This window comes from Chiloscyllium punctatum, chromosome 8 (assembly GCF_047496795.1).
Source record: "Chiloscyllium punctatum isolate Juve2018m chromosome 8, sChiPun1.3, whole genome shotgun sequence".
NCBI lineage: Eukaryota > Metazoa > Chordata > Chondrichthyes > Orectolobiformes > Hemiscylliidae > Chiloscyllium > Chiloscyllium punctatum.
Genome location: NC_092746.1, coordinates 56556325 through 56578721, shown reverse-complemented (window position 1 = coordinate 56578721; position 22397 = coordinate 56556325). Strand labels below are relative to the sequence as shown.

At 40.4% G+C, this 22397-nt stretch overlaps 1 protein-coding gene across 4 annotated transcripts in view; it reads right to left on the bottom strand.

Moving 5' to 3' along the window:
* ddc (dopa decarboxylase) overlaps nt 1-22397 on the bottom strand; it is a 114242-nt gene that overhangs the window by 41546 nt on the left and 50299 nt on the right. For all 4 annotated transcript variants that reach the window (XM_072575613.1, XM_072575616.1, XM_072575615.1 and 1 more), the window contains exons 7-9: nt 19771-19837; nt 14103-14197; nt 734-801 (exon numbers count right to left, since the gene is read on the bottom strand). In XM_072575613.1, the coding sequence (XP_072431714.1) occupies nt 734-801; nt 14103-14197; nt 19771-19837 (230 nt within the window). The remainder of the gene's footprint in view (nt 1-733; nt 802-14102; nt 14198-19770; nt 19838-22397) is intronic.

Below are 22397 nucleotides of genomic sequence, written 5' to 3'. Positions count from 1 at the left end.
GGGCCGAAGGGCCTGTTTCCACACTGTAAGTAATCTAATCTAATCTTCTCGAATATGCTTAAGAGGGAAATCAGGAGGACGAAAAGGGGACATGATATCTTTGGCAAATAGGGTTAAGGAAAAACCAAAGAGATTTTACAAATCTCTGCCATGAGAGCAACATAGTAACTAGGGAGAAAATAGAGCCCTTTAAAGATCAACATGGCCATCTATGTGTGGAACCGCAGGAGATGGCTGAGGTAGTAAATGAGTATTTTGCATCAATATTTATTGTGCAGAAGGATATGGAAGCTAGAGAACTTGGAGAAATAAACAGTGATATCTTGTAAAGTGTCCATATAACAGAGTAGGAGGTACTGGACATCTTAAAATGCATAAAGGTGGATAAAGCCCCAGAACCTGACTAGATGTATCCGAGAATGGTCTTGTTGATTTGCTTCCTTAAATGTTAAATACACTACAAAGTGGTTTCTTGCTGAGACAGATATCTTGAAGTTTATGAACAACACTATTTACTCTATCATAAAATCTCAGATTTACACATAATCTGAGTCCTATACTTATTGAACAAACATGCATTGACTCAATAACAACAATAATAATGGCACATTTAGTAGTAGAATGTCACATTTTGTGATGGCATTTTACTATTTTAAAAAATACGTAGTCTGGGAACCATGTAAAAATACATGGTGAATTCAAAAGTAATCTGTAGAACTCACATGCAACTTACCACATGGCAGAGCAATCAAAGTTCACCAAAAGCCACTTATGAGGATTAAAGTTGAAAGAATCTGCATACTGATAAAACAAATAGAATTGCAAAACATTATTCATAGATATAATGTCCAATTATGCAGTTTTACTGTGGTAACAGAGAAAAGGCTCATAATGGATTGGAGGTGGTAGAGACAGCTAACTTGTTTAATAATGATGCAATTATTGATATTCTGGTTAAGTGAACATAATATGCAATGAATTCACAATCCTTAACTGGCTGTTGCACACAGTTGAAAAAAACTGCAAAGTTAAAAAAAAAGGTTTGCTTTGGTTGTTGAAAATATATTAAGGTGGGTTGGAGAAGGACCTAAGGATCTAATTACAAAAGATTCAGAATAAAATCTGTTTGGAGCTAAGGGGCAGTCACCAATCAATGATATTATTAGAAATATTTACATGTAAAATCAGAGCCTGTGACAGTATGCAGCTCCTCATTTTCACAGCTTTTGGATGATTGAAACTGAATTCTTCCAATTTTGATTCTTTTTCTCCTATTGATTGACCTTGATTGGTAATGGGATCAAAAGTTACAGGGAAAAGGCAAGAGAATGAGGTTGAGAAACATATCAGCTTTGATCAAATGGTGGAGTAGACGTGTTGGGCTGAATGGCCTAATTCTCCTCCTATACCTTACAGTCTTGTGGTTTAAATAAACAAAGAATTGTGGATGATAGAGATCTGAAACCCAAAAAGAGAATTCTGGAGAGACACTGGCATCATCTGTTAGGAGAAAGCCGAGTTAATGTTTTGAATCTGGTGACTCTTCATCTGAACTTGAAACATTGACTCTGCTTTCTCTGCATAGATCCTAGATTAGAGTTTCTCCAACAATTTCTGCTCTTCTTAACTTGCTTGGTTAACTAGTATTGGCTTATCCCCTTCCAAGAATCCCTTTTACTCCCTTGAAACATCCTTGCTGTGAGATATGAAATACTTTCTTAAAACATCTGCCACTGTTCCTTAATTGTCTTTATTGCCAAACCTCTTCCTCAGCCCATTCCAGCCACTCTACCCTCATTCCTTTGTAAAGTTTCTTATTTAAGCTCAGCAGAGTTGTTTCCAATTCAGATTCTTTCCTTAAAAATTTTGTTTGCTTTGATTGAATCTTAATTGAAACTGTATTTTTATTCCTAATCAATCATAAAATGCAATGTTCTATAAACATCACTTAATGTACATTGCTTTTATAACATGCCTAAATTTTGGGAACTTACAAAGATAATTACCCTTAGTTTTTAGTTACCATGCAAAAACAATGACTTGTATTTCATATGCTAGGATTGATTTTTAAAATTAATGACCAGAAAATCCCACGAGTCTATAGACATTTGTGATTGGCCTCAATATGTTATTTGATGCGAGACCAAAAAATGTGCTTTATAACATGTATGTATAAAGGCACAATAGAATTAAAGTCCTTGCGATTATAAGTCCAATGGATAGTTGCTCCATTGTCAGATGCAAAACACAATGCTTATTCTTTACTGCAGTAACTAAAAAACATCATAGGACTTTCTATTTAATCTACCTACTGTTGAATTATTTTTCATTACTTCCTTGTCGTCTGGTTATTGTTTGACCTCTTGGCTGTTTGGCAATATTGAATACTATTTACTATCCAGTGGATATAATCATAATGCATTAGTCATATTACAGACTTACTGAAAGGATATTAATGCAATATAAACAATATTTGTTCTACAGATGGTACCTTAGAATATGCTGTTTTCTTGACTAATAGATTGATTGAGAGGATGCAGAATGGCTTCAGGTATAAGGGATCTTAGCTACAGGAGAAGCTGGAGTTGTTCTCCTATGTTCGAAAGGAAGTTGAAGGGAGATCAGATAGAAATGTATAAGGGTAGGTAAGTAACAAATACCTTATGCCATTAACGAATTGTCTCAGGTCGAAAGCAGACAAATTTGTGGTTTCAGGTAAAATATAGGAAAGATGTGACAACATTGTTTTTATACATCAAGCAGTAATGAACTGGAACTCACCATCTAGAAGAGTGATCGAAGCAAAGGTTATGAGATATTTCAAAATGAAATTGGATAGGAACACAGCGGAAATAGCTTGCAATGTTACAGGGATAGAATCTGATGCTGACATCTACTGGAGTGCTCTACAGAGAGCTGACATGGATGTAATGTGTTGAATAGTCTCCTTCTGTGCTGTTACAATTTGAAGACTGAATGTGTATTTTACCTATTGTCTTTTTGTCTTTTCATTCCTGAAAACTGAGGAACAGAATAAAGCTGCCCAACATTGACAGTCCAGAAATGAACCTTGGTGAATTACACAGGAGAGTATGGATAGAGTGAATGAGCCTGGGTGAGGACAACCAAAGGGCTTGGCTGCCCAACATCTGACATGTGGTCAGCAGAGATTGCACAAGGAACCTGACCTGCAGTGACACCTAGTAGTTCAGATACCTGTTTATGAACAGAGTTTAATCTAAGTGTTTGCAAATCCATTATCTCATGGAAACATAGAAAATAGGAGCAAGGAAATGGGCATTCAGCACTTTGAACATGGTGCACAACTCAAAATGATCATAGCTGCTTTCTCCATATACCATTTGGTCCCTTTAACTCTAAGAACTATATCTCAGTCCTTCTTGAAAACACTCAAAGTTTCGACCTCAATTGCTTTCTGTAGCAAAGAATTCCACAGGCTCCCCACTTTGTGGGTAAAGAAATTTCTCCTCATCTCAGTGCTAAATGGTCTACCCTGTATCCTTATACTGCAACCCCTGATTCTGGACTCCCTGGTCATTGAGACTTTCCTTCTTGCATTTATCCAGTCTAGTCCTGAATTTTATAGGTTTCAGTCAGATTTTCCCTCATTCTTCAGAACTCCAGTTGAATATAATCTTAACTGATTTAGTCTCTTTTAATACATCAGTCATGCCATCCCAGTAAACCTTTGATACATCCCTCCATAGCCAGAACATCTCTCCTCAGATAAGGTGATGAAAACTGCACACAGTACTCCAGGTGTGGTCTCACCAAGGTCCTGTACAATTGCAAGAAGATTTCCCTGCTCCTGCACTCAAATCCTCTCATTATGAATACCAATATACCATCAGCCTTCTTCACCGCCTGCTACAGTGACATATTTATCTTCAGCAAATGGTGTACAAGGATACCCATTGCTGCACCTCCCCATTTCCCAATCTATTGCCATTCAGTTACCTTCTTCTTGTTTTTCTTACCAAAGTGGATAACCTCACCTTTATCCACACCATATTTCATCTGTCACATATTTGCCAACTCACTCAACTTTTCCAAATTATACCAAAGCATCTCTGCATCCTCCTCACCATTCACCCTCCCACCAGCTTTGTGTCGTCTGCAAACTTGGAGATATTACATTTAGTTTCCTCATCTCAATCATCAATATATATTGTTAACAGCTGGTCTCCATGCATTCCCCATGAGTCACTGACTGCTACTTGGAAAAAGACCTGTTTATTCCGATTCTTTCTTTCTTGCCTGCCTGCCAGTTCTCTCGCAATGTTAATTAAATACCATGCACTTTAATTGTATTTGCTAATCTCTAATGTGGGATCAAATGAAAAGCTTTCTGAAGATCCAAACTAGTCATGAAAAACAGTCCAGATTGTTCAAGATAACCTCAAAAGACATTAACTCTTAAGATCAAACTAACTAACATACCCTACATTTTATTACCATCCAAGAGTCGCTTAAATGTCTTTAATGTATCTGACTCTACTGCCACTGATGACAGTGCATTCCATATACACACCACTCTCTGCGTAAAGAACCTACCTCTGACATCTCCCCAAACTGTTTTCCAATCAGCTTAAAATTAGGCTCCCTCATCATAACCATTTCTGTAATGTGAAAAAAAAGTCTCTGGCTATCCACTCTACCTATGCTTCTCATCACCTTGTACACCATTATCAAGTCATCTCTCATCCTTCTTCACTCCAATGAAAAAGGCCCTAGCTCCCTCAACTTTTCTACAAAAGACATGCCCTCCAGTGCAGGCAGCATCCTGGTAAATCTCCTCTCTAGAGTTTCCACATCCTTCTTATAATGAGGCAACCAGAATTGGACACAATATTCCAAGTGTGGTCTAACCAGGGATTTATAGAGCTGTAGCATAACCTCATGGCCCTTAAATTCAGGCCCACTGCTAATGAAAGGCAACACATCATATGCCTTCTTAACAACTCTATCAACTTAGGTGGCAATTTTGAGGGATCTATGGACAGGGACCCCAAGATCCCTCTGTTCCTCTACACTGCCAAGAATCCTGCTTTAAACCCTGTAATCTGCATTCAAATTCAACCTTCCACAATGAATCACTTTATACTTTTCCAGGCTGAGATCCACCTGTCACTTCTCAACCCAGCTCTGCATTCTGTCAATGTCCCACTGCAACCTACAACAGCTTGCCACACTATCCACAACTCCACCAACCTTTCTGTGATTGGCAAACGTACTAACCCACCCTTCCACTCTCATCCAAGTCATTTATAAAAATCACAAAGAGCAGAGGTCCCAGAACAGATCCCTGTGTAACACCACTGGTCATGAGCTCCAGGCTGAATAATTTCCATCTACTACCACCCTCTGTCTTCTATGGGCCAGCCAATTCTGTATCCAAACAGCCATTTTCTCAGTATCCCACGCCTCCTTACCTTCTGAATGAACCTACCAAGGGGAACCTTATCAAATGCTTGGCTAAAATCCATGTATATCAAATCCACTGCTCTACGTTCATCAATGTGTTTTGTCACATCCTCAAATAATTCAATAAGGCCTGTGACGCATGATCTGCCACTCGCAAAGCCATGCTTTTCCAAATAATCATAAATCCTGTCACTCAGAATCTTCTCTAATAATTTGCCCATCTCCGACGTAAGACTGACTGGTCTGTGATTCCCAGGGTTTTCCCTATTATCTTTCTTGAACAAGGGAATAACATTTGCCATCCTCCAGTCATCTGGTACTACTCCAGTGGACAGTGAGGATGCAAAGATCATCGGCAAAAGTACAACAGTCTCTTCCCTCACTTCCCATATTAACCTTGAGTATATCCTGTCTGGCTCTGGGGATTTATCTCTACTATGATTTTCAAAATTGCCAGCACATCTTCCTTCTTAACATCAACCTGTTTGAGTGTATCAATCTGTTTCATGCTGTCCTCACAAACGACAACATCTCTCTCATTAATGAATACTGAAGCAAAGTATTCATTCAGGAACATCCCCTACCTCCAGGCACAAGTTCCCCAATCAGTCCTATCCTCACTCTGGCTATCCTCCTGTTATGCAGGTAAGTGTAGAATGCCTTAGGGTTTTCTTTAACCCTACCTGCCAAGGCTTTTTCATGCCCCCTTCTAAGTTCTCCGTAGTCCTTTCGTCAGTTCCTACCTGGCTACCTTGCAGCCTTCTAGAGCCCCGTCTGATCTTTGCTTCCTCAACCTTAAAAGTAAGGCTCCTTCTTCCTCTTGACTAGACATTCCACATTTCTTGTCATCAAGCTTTCCTTCACCCTACCATCCCTTCCTTGCCTCAGTGGGACAAATCTATCTTGCACTCACAGCAAGTGGTCCCTAAACAACCTCCACATTTCAGTCTTGCATTTCCTTGAGAATATTTGTTCTCAATGTATGCTCCACAGTTCCAGCCTAATAGCATTGTAATTTCCTCTCCCCCATCTACTCCTATCATTCTCCATGATGACAGTAAAAGTCAGGGAGTTATGATCACCAAAACGCTCTCCCACCGAGAGATCTGACACCTGACTTGGGTCATTGCCAAGCATCAAATCCAATACAGCCTGCCCTCTAGTCAGCCTATCTCCAAATTGAGTCAGGAATCCTTCCTGGACATACCGGACGAAGTCTACTCCAACCAAACTATTTGCACTAAGGAGGTTCCAATGAATATTAGGGAAGTTGAAGTCTTCCAATGACAACAACCCTGTTACTTCTACACCTTTCCAAAATCTGTCTCCCAATCTGCTCCTCCACAATCAGATGGGCCAAAAGTGAGGTGCTGCACTTAATGGTGAGGTCCTGGAGAGTGTTGCTGAACAAAGAGACCTTGCAGATTCATAGCTCCTTGAAAGTAGTGTTGCAGGTAGATAGGATAGTGAAGAAGGCGTTTGGCAAGCTTTCCTTTCTTGGTCAGAGTATTGAGTACAGGAGTTGGGAGGTCATGTTGTGGCTGTACAGTACATTGGTTAGGCCACTGTTGGAATATTGCGTGCAATTCTGGTCTCCTTCCTATCGGAAAGATGTTGTGAAACTTGAAAGGGTTCAGAAAAGATTTACAAGGATGTTGCCAGGGTTGGAGGATTTAAGCTGAATAGGCTAGGACTGTTTTCCCTGAAGCATCGATGGCTGAGGAATGACCTTATAGAGGTTTATAAAATCATGAAGGGTATGGATTGGGTAAATAGACAAGGTCTTTTCCCTGGAGTAGGGGAGTCCAGAACTAGAGGGCATAGGTTTAGAGTGAGAGGGGAAAATTCTAAAAGGGCGTAAGGAGCAACTTTTTCATGCAGAGGGTGGTGCATGTATGGAATCAGCTGCCAGAGAAAGTGGTGGAGGATGGTACAATTACAACATTTAAAAGGCATTTACATGGGTACATAAATAGGGAAGGTTTAGAGGGATATGAGCCAAGTGCTGGCAAATGGAACTAGATTAGGTTGCGATATCTGGTCAGCATGGACGAGTTGGATCAAAGGATCTGTTTCCATGTTGTACATCTCTATGACTCTATGTTTCTGTTGCTATTGAGGGGTTTATAGAAAACTCACAATAAAGTGACTAGTCCTTTCCTGTTTCTGACTTCCACCTATAAAGACTCAAACTGTCCTCGATGACCTCCCTTTCTGCAGCTGTGATACTATCCCTGATTAGCAATGCCACTCCCCCATCTCTTTTACCTGCCTCCCTATTCCTTTTGAAACACTTAAACCTCAGAACATCCAATAACCATTCCTGCCCCTGTGATATCCAAATCTCCATAATGGCCACAACATCGTAGCTTCAAGTACTGACCCATGCTCTAAGTTCATCACCCTTATTCCTGACACTCTTTGTATTAAAATAGACACACTTCAACTGATCACACTGACTGCAACTTTGCCCTATCAACTGTCTATCCTTCCTTACAGTCTCTGCACGCTGTATCTGCCTGTTCACCAGCTACCCCATCCTCTGATCCATAGATCCGGTTACCATCCCTCTGCCAAACTAGTTTAAACCCTCCCAAAGAGCTCTAGCAAACCTCCTGCTCAGGATATTGGTACCCCTCCAGTTCAGGTGCAACTTGGTCTCATTGAACAGGTCCCATCTTCCCCAGAAGATGTCCCAATGATCCACATAACTGAAGCCCCTCCTCCTACACCAGCTCTGCAGCCTTGTTTACGGCTGCACTCACTCTCTGTTCCTAGCTCCACTAACCCACGGCACCAGTAGCAATCCTGAGATTACTACCCTGCTTGTCCTGTCTTTTAGCTTCCAACCCAACTCCGTATATTCACTTTTCAAGTCCTCATCCCTTTTTCTAGCTTTGTCATTGGTACCAATGTATACCATGACTTCTGGCGGTTGTCCCTCCCCCTTAAGAATCCTGTAGAGTCAATCCGAGACAGCCCTGACCCTGGCACCCGGGAGACAATGTATCATTCAAGGGTCTTGTTTGCGACTACAGAATCTCCTGTCTATTCCTCTAACCATTGAATCCCTTATCCATATCACTTTCCTATTCTCCCCCCTTCCTTTCTGAGCCACAGAGCCAGACTCAGTGCCAGAGACCTAGCTGCTGTGGCTTTCCTGAGGTAGTATGTGCCCCTGAACAGTATCCGAAGCAGTATACTTATTATTGAGGGAAACAGCCACAAGGGGACTCTGCACTGTCTGTCTATTCATTTTCCCTCTCCTGATGGTCACCCAGCTACCTTTATCCTGTAACTTAGTTGTGACTACCTCCCTATAATTCCTCTGTACCACCCCCTCAGCCTCCTGAATGATCTGAAGTTCATCCAGCTCCAGTTCCAGTTCCCTAACGTGGTCTGTGAGGAGCTGGAATTGGTTGTACTTTTCGCTGGTGAAGTCAGCAGGGACACATTCTGCAAGAGGAGCACGCAGCTGGCCTAGCTTCCATCCCCTCTGCTCCCTGGCGTCCTTCCTGACTGCTCCCTGGCTCGCACTCACTCGACTCCCGCTGCTGATGGATAACACCTGATGATCAGCCAGTGCAGCTCACATCCCCTGACTGAATAAAAACCTGTTGCTTGTTCCCTATGTCTAAGTAAGACCTTTCAACACTTTGCATAATATATTACTCCTTCATTTATTTCTGTACACAGTAGGTTGGAATTTTGGTAAGACGAATAAAAAAGTTGTATATTATCTAAATGGAGAGAGATTACAGAGCTCTGAGATGCAAAAGGATCTGGATGCCCTTGTGCATGAATTGCAAAGGTGAAGTTGCAGGTACAAAAAGTAATTAGGAAAGCTAATCAAATGTTATTATTTGTTGCAAGGCCTTTGAATACATAGATAGAGGGTTACACTTTAGGTATATAGGATATTGGTGAGACCACATCCAAAGTACTGTGTACAGTATTAGTCTCCTTATTTGAAGAAGGATAGAAATACACTTGAAACAGTTCAGGGATTATTTACCAGAGTAATACCTGGAATGGGTGGGTTGTCTTATGAATAAAGGTCATACAGGCTAAGCTTGTTTAGAAGTGTAAGAGGTGACTTGCTTACAATGTAGCAGATCCTGAGAAATCTTGACAGGGTCAATGTGGAAAAGATGTTTCCTCTTTTGCGAGATTCTAGAACTAGGGGTCACTGTTTAAAAGTAAAGTGTCATCCATTTAAGACATAGATGAGGAGGATTTTCTTCTCTCACAGAGGTCTGTAAGTGTTTGGAATCCTCTCCCTCAAAATGTGGTGGTAGCAGAGCCTTGAATACTTTTTAAGGCAAATGTAGATAAATTCTTGATAGTGAAGGATGGAGGTAGGTATGCAGAAGATTATCATGGTTTGCAGGAATATGGAGTAATCAGATTAGCCAGGAACAATTTGAAAAGTGGAGCAGGATTGAGTGATAAATGATCTACTCCTGCCTCTAATTTGTGCATTTAATGTTCATTTGCTTTATGTTATGCTTTAAGCCAACATTTTGCATGCACGTCCAGATAACAGTCTGGAATATCTCAGGATTTGGGGATGTGCACAGACATTGTCTTTGAGACTGCTTGCTCCATATTCCGAAGTAAAGATCTTCCATTCCCTATGTACTGTAACACTTCTTTATTTACATATGTACGTAGCAAGTTCTCAAATACAGCTCACTAGATGTAATGTCTAAGATCTCTGTATTTACATTCTCATTTTAGACTGATATCAGAGTCATGTGGTCAATTGCATCATGATTATTTAAATGATTGCCAGGCTAAATAAAACAACCTAGGGTTCTAGTATGTATGGTCATAGACTCACAGAGACCTACAGCACAAAAAAAGGCCCTTCGGCACCAGGTGAAAACAATCACCTTTCTATTCTAGTCCCATTTTCCAATGCTTGGCCCACAGACTTCTATGGAACAGGAGAATCGACATTTCGGGCATAAGTCCTTCTTCAGGAAAGGAGGGCTTATGCCCGAAACGTCGATTCTCCTGCTCCTTGGATGCTGCCTGACCTGCTGCGCTTTTCCAGCAACACATTTTCAGCTCTGATCTCCAGCATCTGCAGTCCTCACTTTCTCCCCACAGACTTCTATGCTTTGACATCATAGGTGCACATCTAAATACGTTTTAAATATTATGAGGGTATCTGCATCTACTGAGCGAGTTCCAAATTCCCACCATCTTCTGGGTGAACATTTTTTTCTGCCCATCTGCTCTAAATTTCTTGTCTCTTAGCTTCAATCTCTACCACCGATCAATGACCATACCATCAAGGGAACAGTTTCTTCCTGTCTACCCTGCCTATGCCTCTAATAATTTTGTACATCTCAATGTCAGCCCTGTTACATTTCCCTGCTCTAAGGAAAAGAACCCAAGTCTATCCAATCTCTCTTCCTAACTAAGACTCTCTAGTCCAGGAAACAGTCTGGTAAATCTCATCTGCACCCTTTCCAGTGTTATCACATTCCTCCAATAATGTAGATTCCAGAACTGTACACAATACTCCAGCTTCAGCTTAACCACTGTTTCATACAGTTCCAGCATCAGCTCCCAGTTCTTAAACTCTGTACCCCATATGGCTTCTTAACAACTTTATCTATCTGCCCTGCTACCTTGAAAGGCTGAAGGACATGAACATAAAGGTCTCTCTGATCCTCAGGCTTCCCAGGGTCCTACTATTCTTTATTGTATTCCCTTGACTTGTTTATCTTGCTAATGTGCATCAACTCACAAATCCAGACTGCATTCCATTTGACACTGATCAGCCAATCTGATCAGTCTGTCGATACTGTCCTGTAATATAAGGCAAACCTCCTCCTTGTTTACATCCTCATCAGTTTATGTATCATCCACAAACTTACTGATCAACCCTTTTACATTCAAGTCTAAATCATTTATATATCGCAAACAGCCAGGGCCAACACTGATCTATGCGGAACCCCAGTGGTTTCCAGTCACAAAGCAACCCCTCAACCATCATCCCCCGATTCTCGCCACTCAGCTAAACCTGTATCCATTTGACAAATTTCATTGGATCCCATGAGCTCCTACCTTCTGATGAAAAAGAAGAACTTAGAAAAAATACAAAGTGGGAGAAACTCTCTAGCCTGGTAGATACCAACTCCAATTTATGGGTTAATAGGTGAGTGGGTATCTTAGATGTGTCCCTTGTAACATGAACGATGGCCAGCTACATGTGAATCAAGGGATCTTTTCCTGATTGTATACGTTATCATTTTCTACAGCAATCTATGAAAGTAATTGTTCATGAACTCAAAAATAGGAAGCTATTTAAGCTTAATCACCAGCTTACATATTAACTTCTAATGTATCCTATGAGTTTTATTTCAATCCTCCCCCATGTCTGTTCAGGTGATAGAAATTTTTACAAATGAATTAAACTTCCAGAATCATTCACTTCTCCATGGACCACCTCTGTTAAACCAGTTGAGAGAGAAACAACACATGAATCATTTCAGTATTTTCTTTAACATCTCCAACAGTAATATTTAAACTATAATTAAAGACTTGTGAATAACAACTTTGTGCCACTTAGTTACTTTTAGACCTTTTCCTTTCCCATTTTTACTGATGGAATGGTATCCATTGTCTGCATATGATTTGTATTTCTGGCTTCAACCTACATCAAATGTTAAATTTGATCTCTCTCTCTCTGCACCTTCTCTGCAGCTGTAACATTGTAATCTGCACTCTGTTCTGCTATTCTATTGCACTTTGCATGGTACTATCTGCCTGACAGCGGTAGTGCTTATTTTTCCCCAGCACCCATGTCGTGTGTGTGCAGGTGTAAGACACAGTGAAGAACAATAAGTGTAAATCTTTATTTATGTTCCACCACCAGGAAGAAAGGAAACACCCAAGTGGCCAGTGACAAGCAATGCCCTTCTCAAAGGGCAATGCTGTATGATCAAAAAGGTAAAGGGGATTAAATCAAAATAGAGTTGAGGGGGAAATAAAACACTTCACTCCCCTCAGTGCCACCTCTCTCTGAACAGCTCAAGGGTGTTGGTGGACACTGCGTGCTCTTTCTCCAGGGACACAGGCTCAAATATAACCACAGAAGAGGGGCAGGCAATCGGCCCTAATGACCTCCTACACGGCCCGCTGACTGGACCTGTTTATGGCCAGTTTGGCCAGGCCCAGGAGCAGACCCGCGAGGAGATCCTTTAACCTACCCCCACACCCTCCCCCTTCAAACCGGGTACCCAAAGGTTAGGAGCGTGTGGCTGAAATGCAACCAAAAACAGAGATGAAGGTTTGTAAGAAAATCAAAAAAGGAGAGCAAAGGCCCACACACAATACGTACATAGAAGGCCCACAGAAGCCACAGCACCACAGCACAAGCAGTTGGGCTGGGAGTCCATGAACCAATGTAATCTGCGGTGGATGAGGGAAAGGAAGTGGATGGTATGCAGTAGCAGTCTGTACACGACCTGCCGTTTTATGTCCCTAAAAGGGGGCAAAACTCAAACTCCAAAGATGGCTCAAATTGTGGGGCACAGGTTCCTGTGAAATTCCATTCGGGCAAGGATTCACGCAGCCTGGATTCCACAGCATACTTGAGCATCCTCCAACTGGTGCACTATGTCGATCCAAGCACTGCTGTTTTAAGGTGTTGAATGGCAGTGGCCACAAACTGGACTTCTACTGCTGCCCTGCTTGCTATATCCTGTGGCAATGTCCAGCCCAGGCCCCGACCACCTAGCACGTCCCCAACCCTGGTCACCCTCGCCGCCATGGCCCTCCCCTCTGACAGCCACTTGAACCCGTGAGTACGGAAATACGGATTCCTGAGCAATGGCTGCCCAACGGCATCTGCTACTCCTGCTGGAGGGAAGGCGCGATGCAATTCAACCATGTTACAGACAGTGATCAGGTCCTGGTAAAAGACAGGCAGTTGCCTGAAAGTGACCTCCAAACCCATCACAGTCAATGTACAGGAGCTGCGTGTTGTAGTTGAGGTTACGTACCTGGCAGAAAAAATACATTGCCAGGGCCCATCACCTAGGAGGAGGCTCAACGTAAAGGTATCACTGCCAGGTCTGAAAGGGGAAAGTCACCACCTGGGTGCGAAGACACACCAGCGACTGACCGCCCTCCTCAATAGGAAGTCTTAGAACCTGTGCCACGACCCAGTGCATCTTTTTATCCCAGAAGAAGTGAACCAATGTTCTCTGGATGTCAGCGACAAAACCAGGAGGAGGGATCAAAGGGACCAGCCGGTACCACAGCATGGCAGCCATGAGTTGGTTTATGACCAGCACTCGACTCCTGTAAGACAGCACTTGGAGCAGTCCTGTCGACTGGCTTAGGCGAGCTGAGACTTTGGCCTCCAGCTCCTGCCAGTTCACCGGCCAGGATTCCTCTGCTGGCCTGAGGTACACATCAACATTTTGCACTGTGTCTCGATACATGTGACAACAATAAATCAATCAATTAGTCAATCATTTTAATTTGGATATATAATATATTCAATCCACCTTAGCCAATTTATGAATTTCTCTCGCAGAAATGTAAGTAACATCAGCAAATACTACCTTTTCCAAAAATACGCTCCAAGTAAGTTGCATCGAGTTAGAATACTGCATTAAAACTGTCAACCTTACCTCCACTCCATTTAAAAGAGGTCTGAACTCTGGACAGATAAAAGCACTTCCTGCGTAGGCAGCATCAATGTGCATCCACATATTTTCAGAAGTGCCTGAAATATTACACATAAAATCAATCACATTTTATGCTTCATCAAGTGATCAACAGAAGCAAGGAAAACAAAGGAACTGAAGGAGAGTAAACATTCTAAGGGAAAATGTTGACATTGGCCGAATATGAATTTTATGATGACTAAAAGGAATCCAGCAATACATTGGAAAAAGACGAATCTTGATACTGTAAGGATGAAAAGAAACTTTGATAACCACAAGGAGGTTAATGTCAGTGCTCAAGCTAAGGTCAGGTTGTTCTTTGAAAATGTAATCACATAAACATGCTTCATTAGTGAACAGATATTGTAATTGGTCAAGTGTATAAATATTATAATTGGTTGAATACAATAATGTGAAACAAATTAATTAACCAGAACTAGTAGTTGTAATTGGATATTGATAATCATGAAACAAGTGTACCCACTGTATTCTGATTTTATGATTTTGATTTTTCCTCTTGTATCTCTGGTTAAGAGTCTTCATAATCTACATTACAGTTTATTTTATTTCAATATTCTAACTCTTCAATATTTTTCCCTGTTTCTTACTGATTTGACCATTTAAAGGCTAGCTTAGTGCTACATTGGCTTTGACAGCTTTCTTAATGTTGGCTGCTGCTTTCACAGAGATTGACAGGTTCTGTGAGCTTTTAAACTGCTGAATATTTAAAGATCCAGTTGGAACAGTAAATAAATTATTTTTCCCTTCCTTCTTCTCCTTAGGCGGCTGTGGCTTTTGCAGAGCAAGATTTCTTTAGGCTAGCACTGTCTGATCGAAATTTGCACTGATATTCAGCAGATATGTTGTATGACATATCTGGGATATCTTGGAAAGATTTGCTGTTGCCAGTTGTTCTTATTGGTATCAGTCAGTGCAGTTGTTGTCACATGGGGAAGAAAGATTTTTCAATTTCTTAGAAGAAGTAGCTCAGTCTTGATAAACATGTAATGTTCTCAAGCTCAGTAATGTTCTTTTGAAAGCAAATATGGCAGTCAATGTACAAAGAACTAGGTTCCACAAACAGAAATAACTGACCAAATAATCTGTCATTGCTTGCTTGCATCACTGGATAAATTTTGTCATTGAGATCGAGAACTTCCTCTATTTTTGTTCAGTGGGATCAAAATAGGATAGAGGGCCTTGGTTTAGCATTATACATAAAAATGGCATTTTCAAGAATGTTGTACCATTTCAGTGCTGCATTGAATTATCAGCTTAGATTATTATGCTTAACTTTCTGATATAGGGTGTGAACTTGTCAACATCTGCCTGAGTATGAGAGCATTAGAATGGGACCAAGTTAACATTTAACTCCTGTAAATTATCACAGCAAAATGTTGAAATATTGGCAAAGCATTTGGTGCAGATGTTGGATCAAAAGACTTGACACTGCAGTAGCTCATTTCAAACGGCTTGGGAGATAGGGAATAGAGTGGTTAAGGGTTTTTTTTGGATCAAAGAAAGGTTTATAAGAGGATCCAAGTAGTGTGTGTTTGGACCCCTAATTTTCCTGATATATATATTAATGACAAAGACATTGGTGTATGTGGCACAATTTCAAAATTTTCAAATGATACAAAACTTACAAGTATTGTGAACTGTGAGAATAGTAGTACAGATCTTCAAAGCTCATAGGCAGGCTGGACAGTCAGTGAAAAATGTAATTTAATACAGATACATGTTAATGATCCATTTTGCTATAAAGAACCTGGAGGAACAATTTAAACTAAAGTGTATAATTTTAAAGGTGAGGGGCTGTAGGAGAGTGCAGAGTCCAGGGAGGGGCTGGGTATGGAGTTAGTACCTGATCTCTACAAAGACTTTGCCTCTGTGGGTAAAGTTTACTCAGAAAGATCAGGGAGGGAAGGACAAGAAGTTATAATTTTGACAGATTCAGGATCTAACCAGTCGCTAATAGTAAGGGATAAGTGAATATGCACTCTTTCTGATCTGTTACCCGAGAGTGTGGTAGTCTGTGAGATAGATGGACAGAAATTTAGCGTTCCTCTATGTAAGATCAGATTGGAGGGCCAACTCAAGACTGGGGAAGTTACAATGGGAGTGATTGACAGTGTGCCAGTTCCAGGAATTCATTTTATTCTTGGGAATGATTTGGCAGGATCCAAGGTGGGAGTGACACCCCTTGTTGTGGAGAAAGCCCATGGAAGACCAAGAGACTGAAGAGTTAAAACAGAAATATCCTGGTATTTTCCCAGACTGTGTGGTGACCAGATCCTACTATCATAAGTCACTCCACAAAGCAACAAGTAAAGAGAAAAATGAAGCAGTTGAGGTTCAGTTAGTGGATACCCTGTTTGACGTAATGGTGCAGGAAAAACCTGAATAGGCAGAGGGTCAGACAGAAGTGTTTAGTCCTGAAAGGCTAAGGGACTTGCAACAGCAAGACAAGATATATGGGGGTGCGTACTCCAAAAAGGAGTGAGAGCATATTATTATCTGAAAGATAGAATCCTGAGATGGAAATAGAGAACCACAGGTTAGTGCAGAGAAGAAATGGGCCAATGTGCACCAGATTATGTTGCCGGTAGCATACAGACAGGAAGTGTTACGGGTAGCACATAAACTACCTGTAGGTCATCTAGGGGTACGAAAGACTCAGGCAAAGATACAAAAAGATTTTTATTGGTCTGGAATGCACAACAATGTGATTGTCATACATGTCAAATGGTAGGTAAGCCACAGGCGGTAGTAAAACCAGCACCTTTGTTGCCAATTCCCACATTTGAAGAACCTTTCACACAGGTTATAATTGATTGTGTAGGTCCCCTCCTGAGAACTAAAAGTAGTAACCAGTACTTGTTAACCATAATGGATGTGTCTACCAGATTTCTGGAGGCAATTCCATTGTGGAGTATCAAGGCAAAAAAGGTGGTAGAGGAGTTAGTAGCATTCTTCACAAGGTATGAGCTACTCAGAGAGATTCAGGGAGACCAAGAGTCAAAGTTTACTGCTAGGCTGTTTAAGGAGGTTATGGATAACTTAGGTACACAGCACTCTAAATCCAGTGTGTATCATCCTGAATCCCAGGGAGCTTTAGAAAGGTGGCATCAGACCCTGAAGACCATGTTGAGACCATACTGTCAGGATTATCCGAATGTTGGGGATAAAGGTATCCCATTCATATTATTTGCCATTAGAGATGCCTCAAATGAATCTACTCAGTTCACTTCCTTCAAGTTAATATTCTATCATGAAGTGAGAGGCCCTTTGAGATGAATTAAAGAAAAATGGACAAAACCAAAGTCGGAGATCTCACATTATGTATCGGAGGTGAGGGAGAGACTAAATCGAGTAGTTGAGTTAGCTAAACATCATTTAAAGAGGGCCCAGTGTAGAATGAAGTAGATGGCAGATAAAAGTTTTGAGACTCAGACGTTTTCCCCTATCAAATTGAGAAAAAGTTGAGTCAGGTGAACTATCTAGTAAAGATACCAGATAGAAAAGAAAGGTATCAGGTATGTCATGTGAACATGTTGAAACTGTATTATACTAGAGAGAAAGAACTGGAAAAACAGGTGTTAGTTACTACCCTGCAGACTAAGGAATCAAATCCAGATGATATGAATTTTGATGTGCCTCAAAGTAGATTAAAAAATAAAGAAGTCCTTGAGAGGTGGGATAGGTTAGTAATCTATCTGTCTCAGGAGCATAGAATGCAGTTGAAAGAGTTGTTACTGCAGCGTAAGGACATATGTAAGAATCTTTATACTTTAATAAATAAAGTTGTTAATTTTTCCTTTATATAGTTCTTGGCCTCTCAAATTTTCACAGATCATTGCACAGGATAAATCTTTTCTGTGTTGCTGATTTAAGTTAAGCAGGAGAGTTTACCCCGTGTCGTAACAGCACCAAGGAACCTTAGCAATACTGATGTCAATGTAAGATGATGATTCAACTCTGGACATCTTGCAGGCAATGTGCAAGCTTCTTTCCAGCCAGCAACTTCACGACAGACAGAGTCTGATGCAGGCTGCCAACTCATTTCTGCCCTCTCTTTGGAGATGAAATGGCCTTACTTAGAACCCCACAATTGGGTATTTAAGGGATCCAACAATTTCAAATTACAATAATGTGTCAAATACAGGAATTTCAGGTGCTGAGAACCCATGTGATGAACTAAATTGAAGGTCAGTAAACTAATAGAGTAGCTTTACCTTTCCCATTTGTATATCCATTGTGAGGTGAAGAGTTAACTGTTAAAAGGTTGGTGTCTACTTTAACATGATAAGTTTCTAGATTTTCCTTTGTCCAGAACAGGGTAAAGGCAGATAATTTGCCTCTAAACCCTTTGTGTCAGATTTTAAATGCTTATACAATCAAAGGGGTCCAGAAGCTTCTGGAAGTATGATGTGATTATTCTTCGCCACTTTTTGAGTGCATCAAAATTATCCATATTTGTAAATAAGACAAAAATTAAACATGGAACTATCGAAGGGAAGACAGTTTTCTTTGGAATATTTCTTCGTGCCACTAGCCTTGACATTTTCCTCATGGTGGTAACCCTCCCTATTCAGTCAAAATGCATATGAAGAAGTCAGTGATCACCCTTAATACAACATTTGAGTGGTTGAACCGGGTGGTCTTGCTGATAGCAAAATCCCATGGTAGCAAGATGCCCACTCCCAACATCTTCCCTTGCCATTTTAAGAGGCCTCCCTAATCTAAGCCTATTACCACTGGGCTGAGTAAAGATTGGCCCATAGTCATTTCCTAAGAACAGATTTCAAAATATCACATATTAGAAAATCACAGATGAAAAGATATGCATCATCTATGTGTCTAGGGCTTATGTGAGAACATCTGTCAGTGCCTTATTCTTGCCACAGATAAAGGATGACACCTCTAGCACTTGAAGATTGGCATATGACACAGTACCATCAAAGAAAATAAGCTTGTTATTGTGTGTATAAAGATCATAATTTGGTGTTATCAACTTTATTCTCCCCCTTAAACTGTACATCAAGTTCATAGTGAAAAGCGATGACATCTTGCTGCAAGTTCAGCTAGAAAGGTGCCCCGTGTATGTATACTTAACTTAGCACTGTCACCCTTCCTTCTCTGTTCCCAGTTTAGGCCATAGGAGTAACTCTGTTAATGCACTGTCACCACCATGCATGTTGGTTTCTTCACTGTCCTCAATTCAAGGATAGATCTGTCCTCTTCCAGGTCTGAAGACTGGATGAAGGGATTTTACCCTCACTTCTTTAACTTTTATCAACTGAAAAGCTGGTGCCAACACAATCCTGATCAAATCAGCATTCTTTGCTCAGTATTGGGGCTGTCATAATATATAATTTAGTTAATACTACATGAGATGTAAAGTTGGTTTGATGTCTCTGAAATACATACTTCGTTGATGCACAATGATAACTGGGAGTCAAATATTAACCAGGTAACTTAAACCTTGAGCAGCAGTTTGTCCTTCTTGTCAAGGGAGGAGTAATGAAGTATAACAGGTCAGAGAGTCTAAAAGAAAATTAATTCAAAGACTTTATCCTTTAATGGGGTTAACACAATAAATATAAAGTAAATAAATTTAAAATATACTTACATAGCGGTCCAAGTTCCACAATGTTATCAAATGCACAGGAAGGAGTGGTGCCAAGTGTTGCACAAAGCTGGTGTACATAAAGAGCAAAACATTACAAAAGGTGAGCTGACTTCAGCATTCATTCACTTTCAGTTTAGTCAATTAGGAGCAAAGCATTTCACTTTCAGCTGACTACTGTCTGGCAGTATTTAAGATTTCATGCTTCAAATGTTCTATGAAATTTGGGTTGATTATTTTCCAATGTTGCGCTTCTGAGAAAGTCAGGAACATAGGACCAGGAGTAGGCCATTCAGCCCCTCAAGCCGATTCCATCATTTAATGGCTGATGTGTGGCCTAATTTCGTACACCTGACTTTGGCCCATATCCCTTAACACCTTCTACTTAACAAACATTTATCTATCTCAGATTTTAAATTAAGAACTGATCCTGTATCTATTGTCATTTATGGAACACAGCTCCAAACACCTACCGCCCTTTGTGTGTAAAGTGCTTCTCAATATCTCTCCTGAACGGTTTGGCCCTAATTCTCAGACTATGACCCCTTGTCCTAGAATTCCCAGCCAGGGAAAATAGTTCATTTTTATTTACCCTGTCTTTTCCTATTAATATCTTGAAGGCATTTGCATCAGATTGCCCCTTAACTTCTAAATTCCAGCAAAAACAGGCCTAATTTGCACAAAACTCCTCATAACATAGGCCCTGAAGTCCATGTGCCATTCTTATAAACCGACATTGTACTCCCTCCAAGGTCAATCTATCCTTCCCAAGGTGTGGTGCATAGATCTGCTCACAGTACTCCAAGTGGGGTCTAACCATGGTTTTGTATATATGCTAAATAACTTCTGCATCCTTGTACTCTGTTCCTGTAGACATAAAGAACAGAATTCCATTTCTTAATTATTTTCTGCACCTGAGAAAAAGTAAATATTCAACATGTCTGCCAATTCCCCATAGTCATTGACAATATCCCTACTTTCAGGCTTTTGTCAGCTAAGATTGTCTGTAGCCATTTGCTTTCCTTAATCTAATTATAAAATTCCTTCTTTGATTTTGTTGTCCCTCGCAAATTTCCTTTCGCAATCCTTTTTTGTCACTCATTTAAGTTGCTTTGCTGGTCTTTGTATCTTTTCCATTCCGCAGAATGCGTGCTTTTTTTTGTTTGCATTTTTGTAAGTCCTTTCTTTTAGTTTTATACTGTCTCTTATCTCTTTAATTGTCCAAGGCTTTTTTTTTCTGTGAAGAGGAGCTTTACCCTTTCTCAGGTGAATAAATTCATTTTGTATTGTGTTAAATATTTCCTTAAACATCTTCCACTTTTCTTCAATTGTTTTACCAATAACAGTCTCTGTCCCATTTTACTAAAGTCGACTTTGTATTAGAGTTGTCTCCTGATGAGTTCAAACTTTGAAATTTCACACTATAAAATAAGAAAATATTGTTCCTAATTGGTTTCATGGGACAAATTCCAAGATTATAAGACTTTGGATTTCCTTCCTGAGGTATGATAGGGAGGTATAAAATACAGTACTTATCAGCAAAACGTTAACAACCTTAAAACTTGCAGCCCTTTAATCCTTTAATCAGTTGGGAAGTTGACTGTTGATTAAAATATAAAATCCAGATTCCTTTCAAGTCTTTGTCTCTAGATAATTCGAGAATAATCAATTTACAAGTGGTAACCTAGAAGGTAGATAAGGGCAGTGCAGTAAATGAAAACAAATTACTGCGATGCTGGAAGCTGAAACCAAAAGAAAAAAATGCTGGAAAATCTCAGCTTTGTCAAAGCTTTGACAAAGGGTCAGTTAGACTCGAAACGCCAGCTCTTTTCTCTCCTTACAGGCAGTGCAGTAAATGTTGTATATGAGGACTTTAGCAAGGAGTTTGATAAGGTATCACATGATAGGCTGTTGAGTAAGGTTAAATATCACGGGGCGTATCCAGCACCACTCTAATCTTGACTTAAATCTCATGGATTCGCAGATGGAGTTTAATTTAGATAAATGCAAGGTGTTGCATTTTGTTGGGTCAAACTAGAGCAGGACTAGAGCAGCCAAAGATAGGGCCCTGTGGAGTGTAATAGAACAAAGTGATCTAGGGATGCAGGTTCCTAGCTCCTGGAAAGTGGTATTAGAGGTAAACAGAGTGGTGAAAAAGGCTTTCGGCATGTCTACTTTCATCAGTCAAAGTACTGAATACAAGTGTTGGGATGTGGTGGTTGAGGGTTGTTTTTCAGATTTGAAGCCTGTGACCAGCAGAGTGCCACAAGGATTGGTGCTGGATCCATTACTTTTCATCACTTTTATAATTGATTTGGATGTGAACTTAAGAGCTATAGTTAGTAAGTTTGCAGATTACACCAAAATTGGAGGTGTAGTGGAAAGCGAAGAAGGTTACTTCAGATTACAATGGGATCTTGATCAGATGGGCAAATGGGCTGAGGAGTGGTAGAAAGTAGAGTTGCAGGTAGATAGGATAGTGAAGAAGGAATTTGGTATGCTTTCCTTTATTGGTCAGAGTACTGAATACTGGAGAAGGGAGGTAATATTGCAGAGGGATGTTGTGAAACTTGAAAGGGCTCAGAAAAGATTTAAAGGATGTTGTCAGGGTTGGAGGATTTGAGCTATAC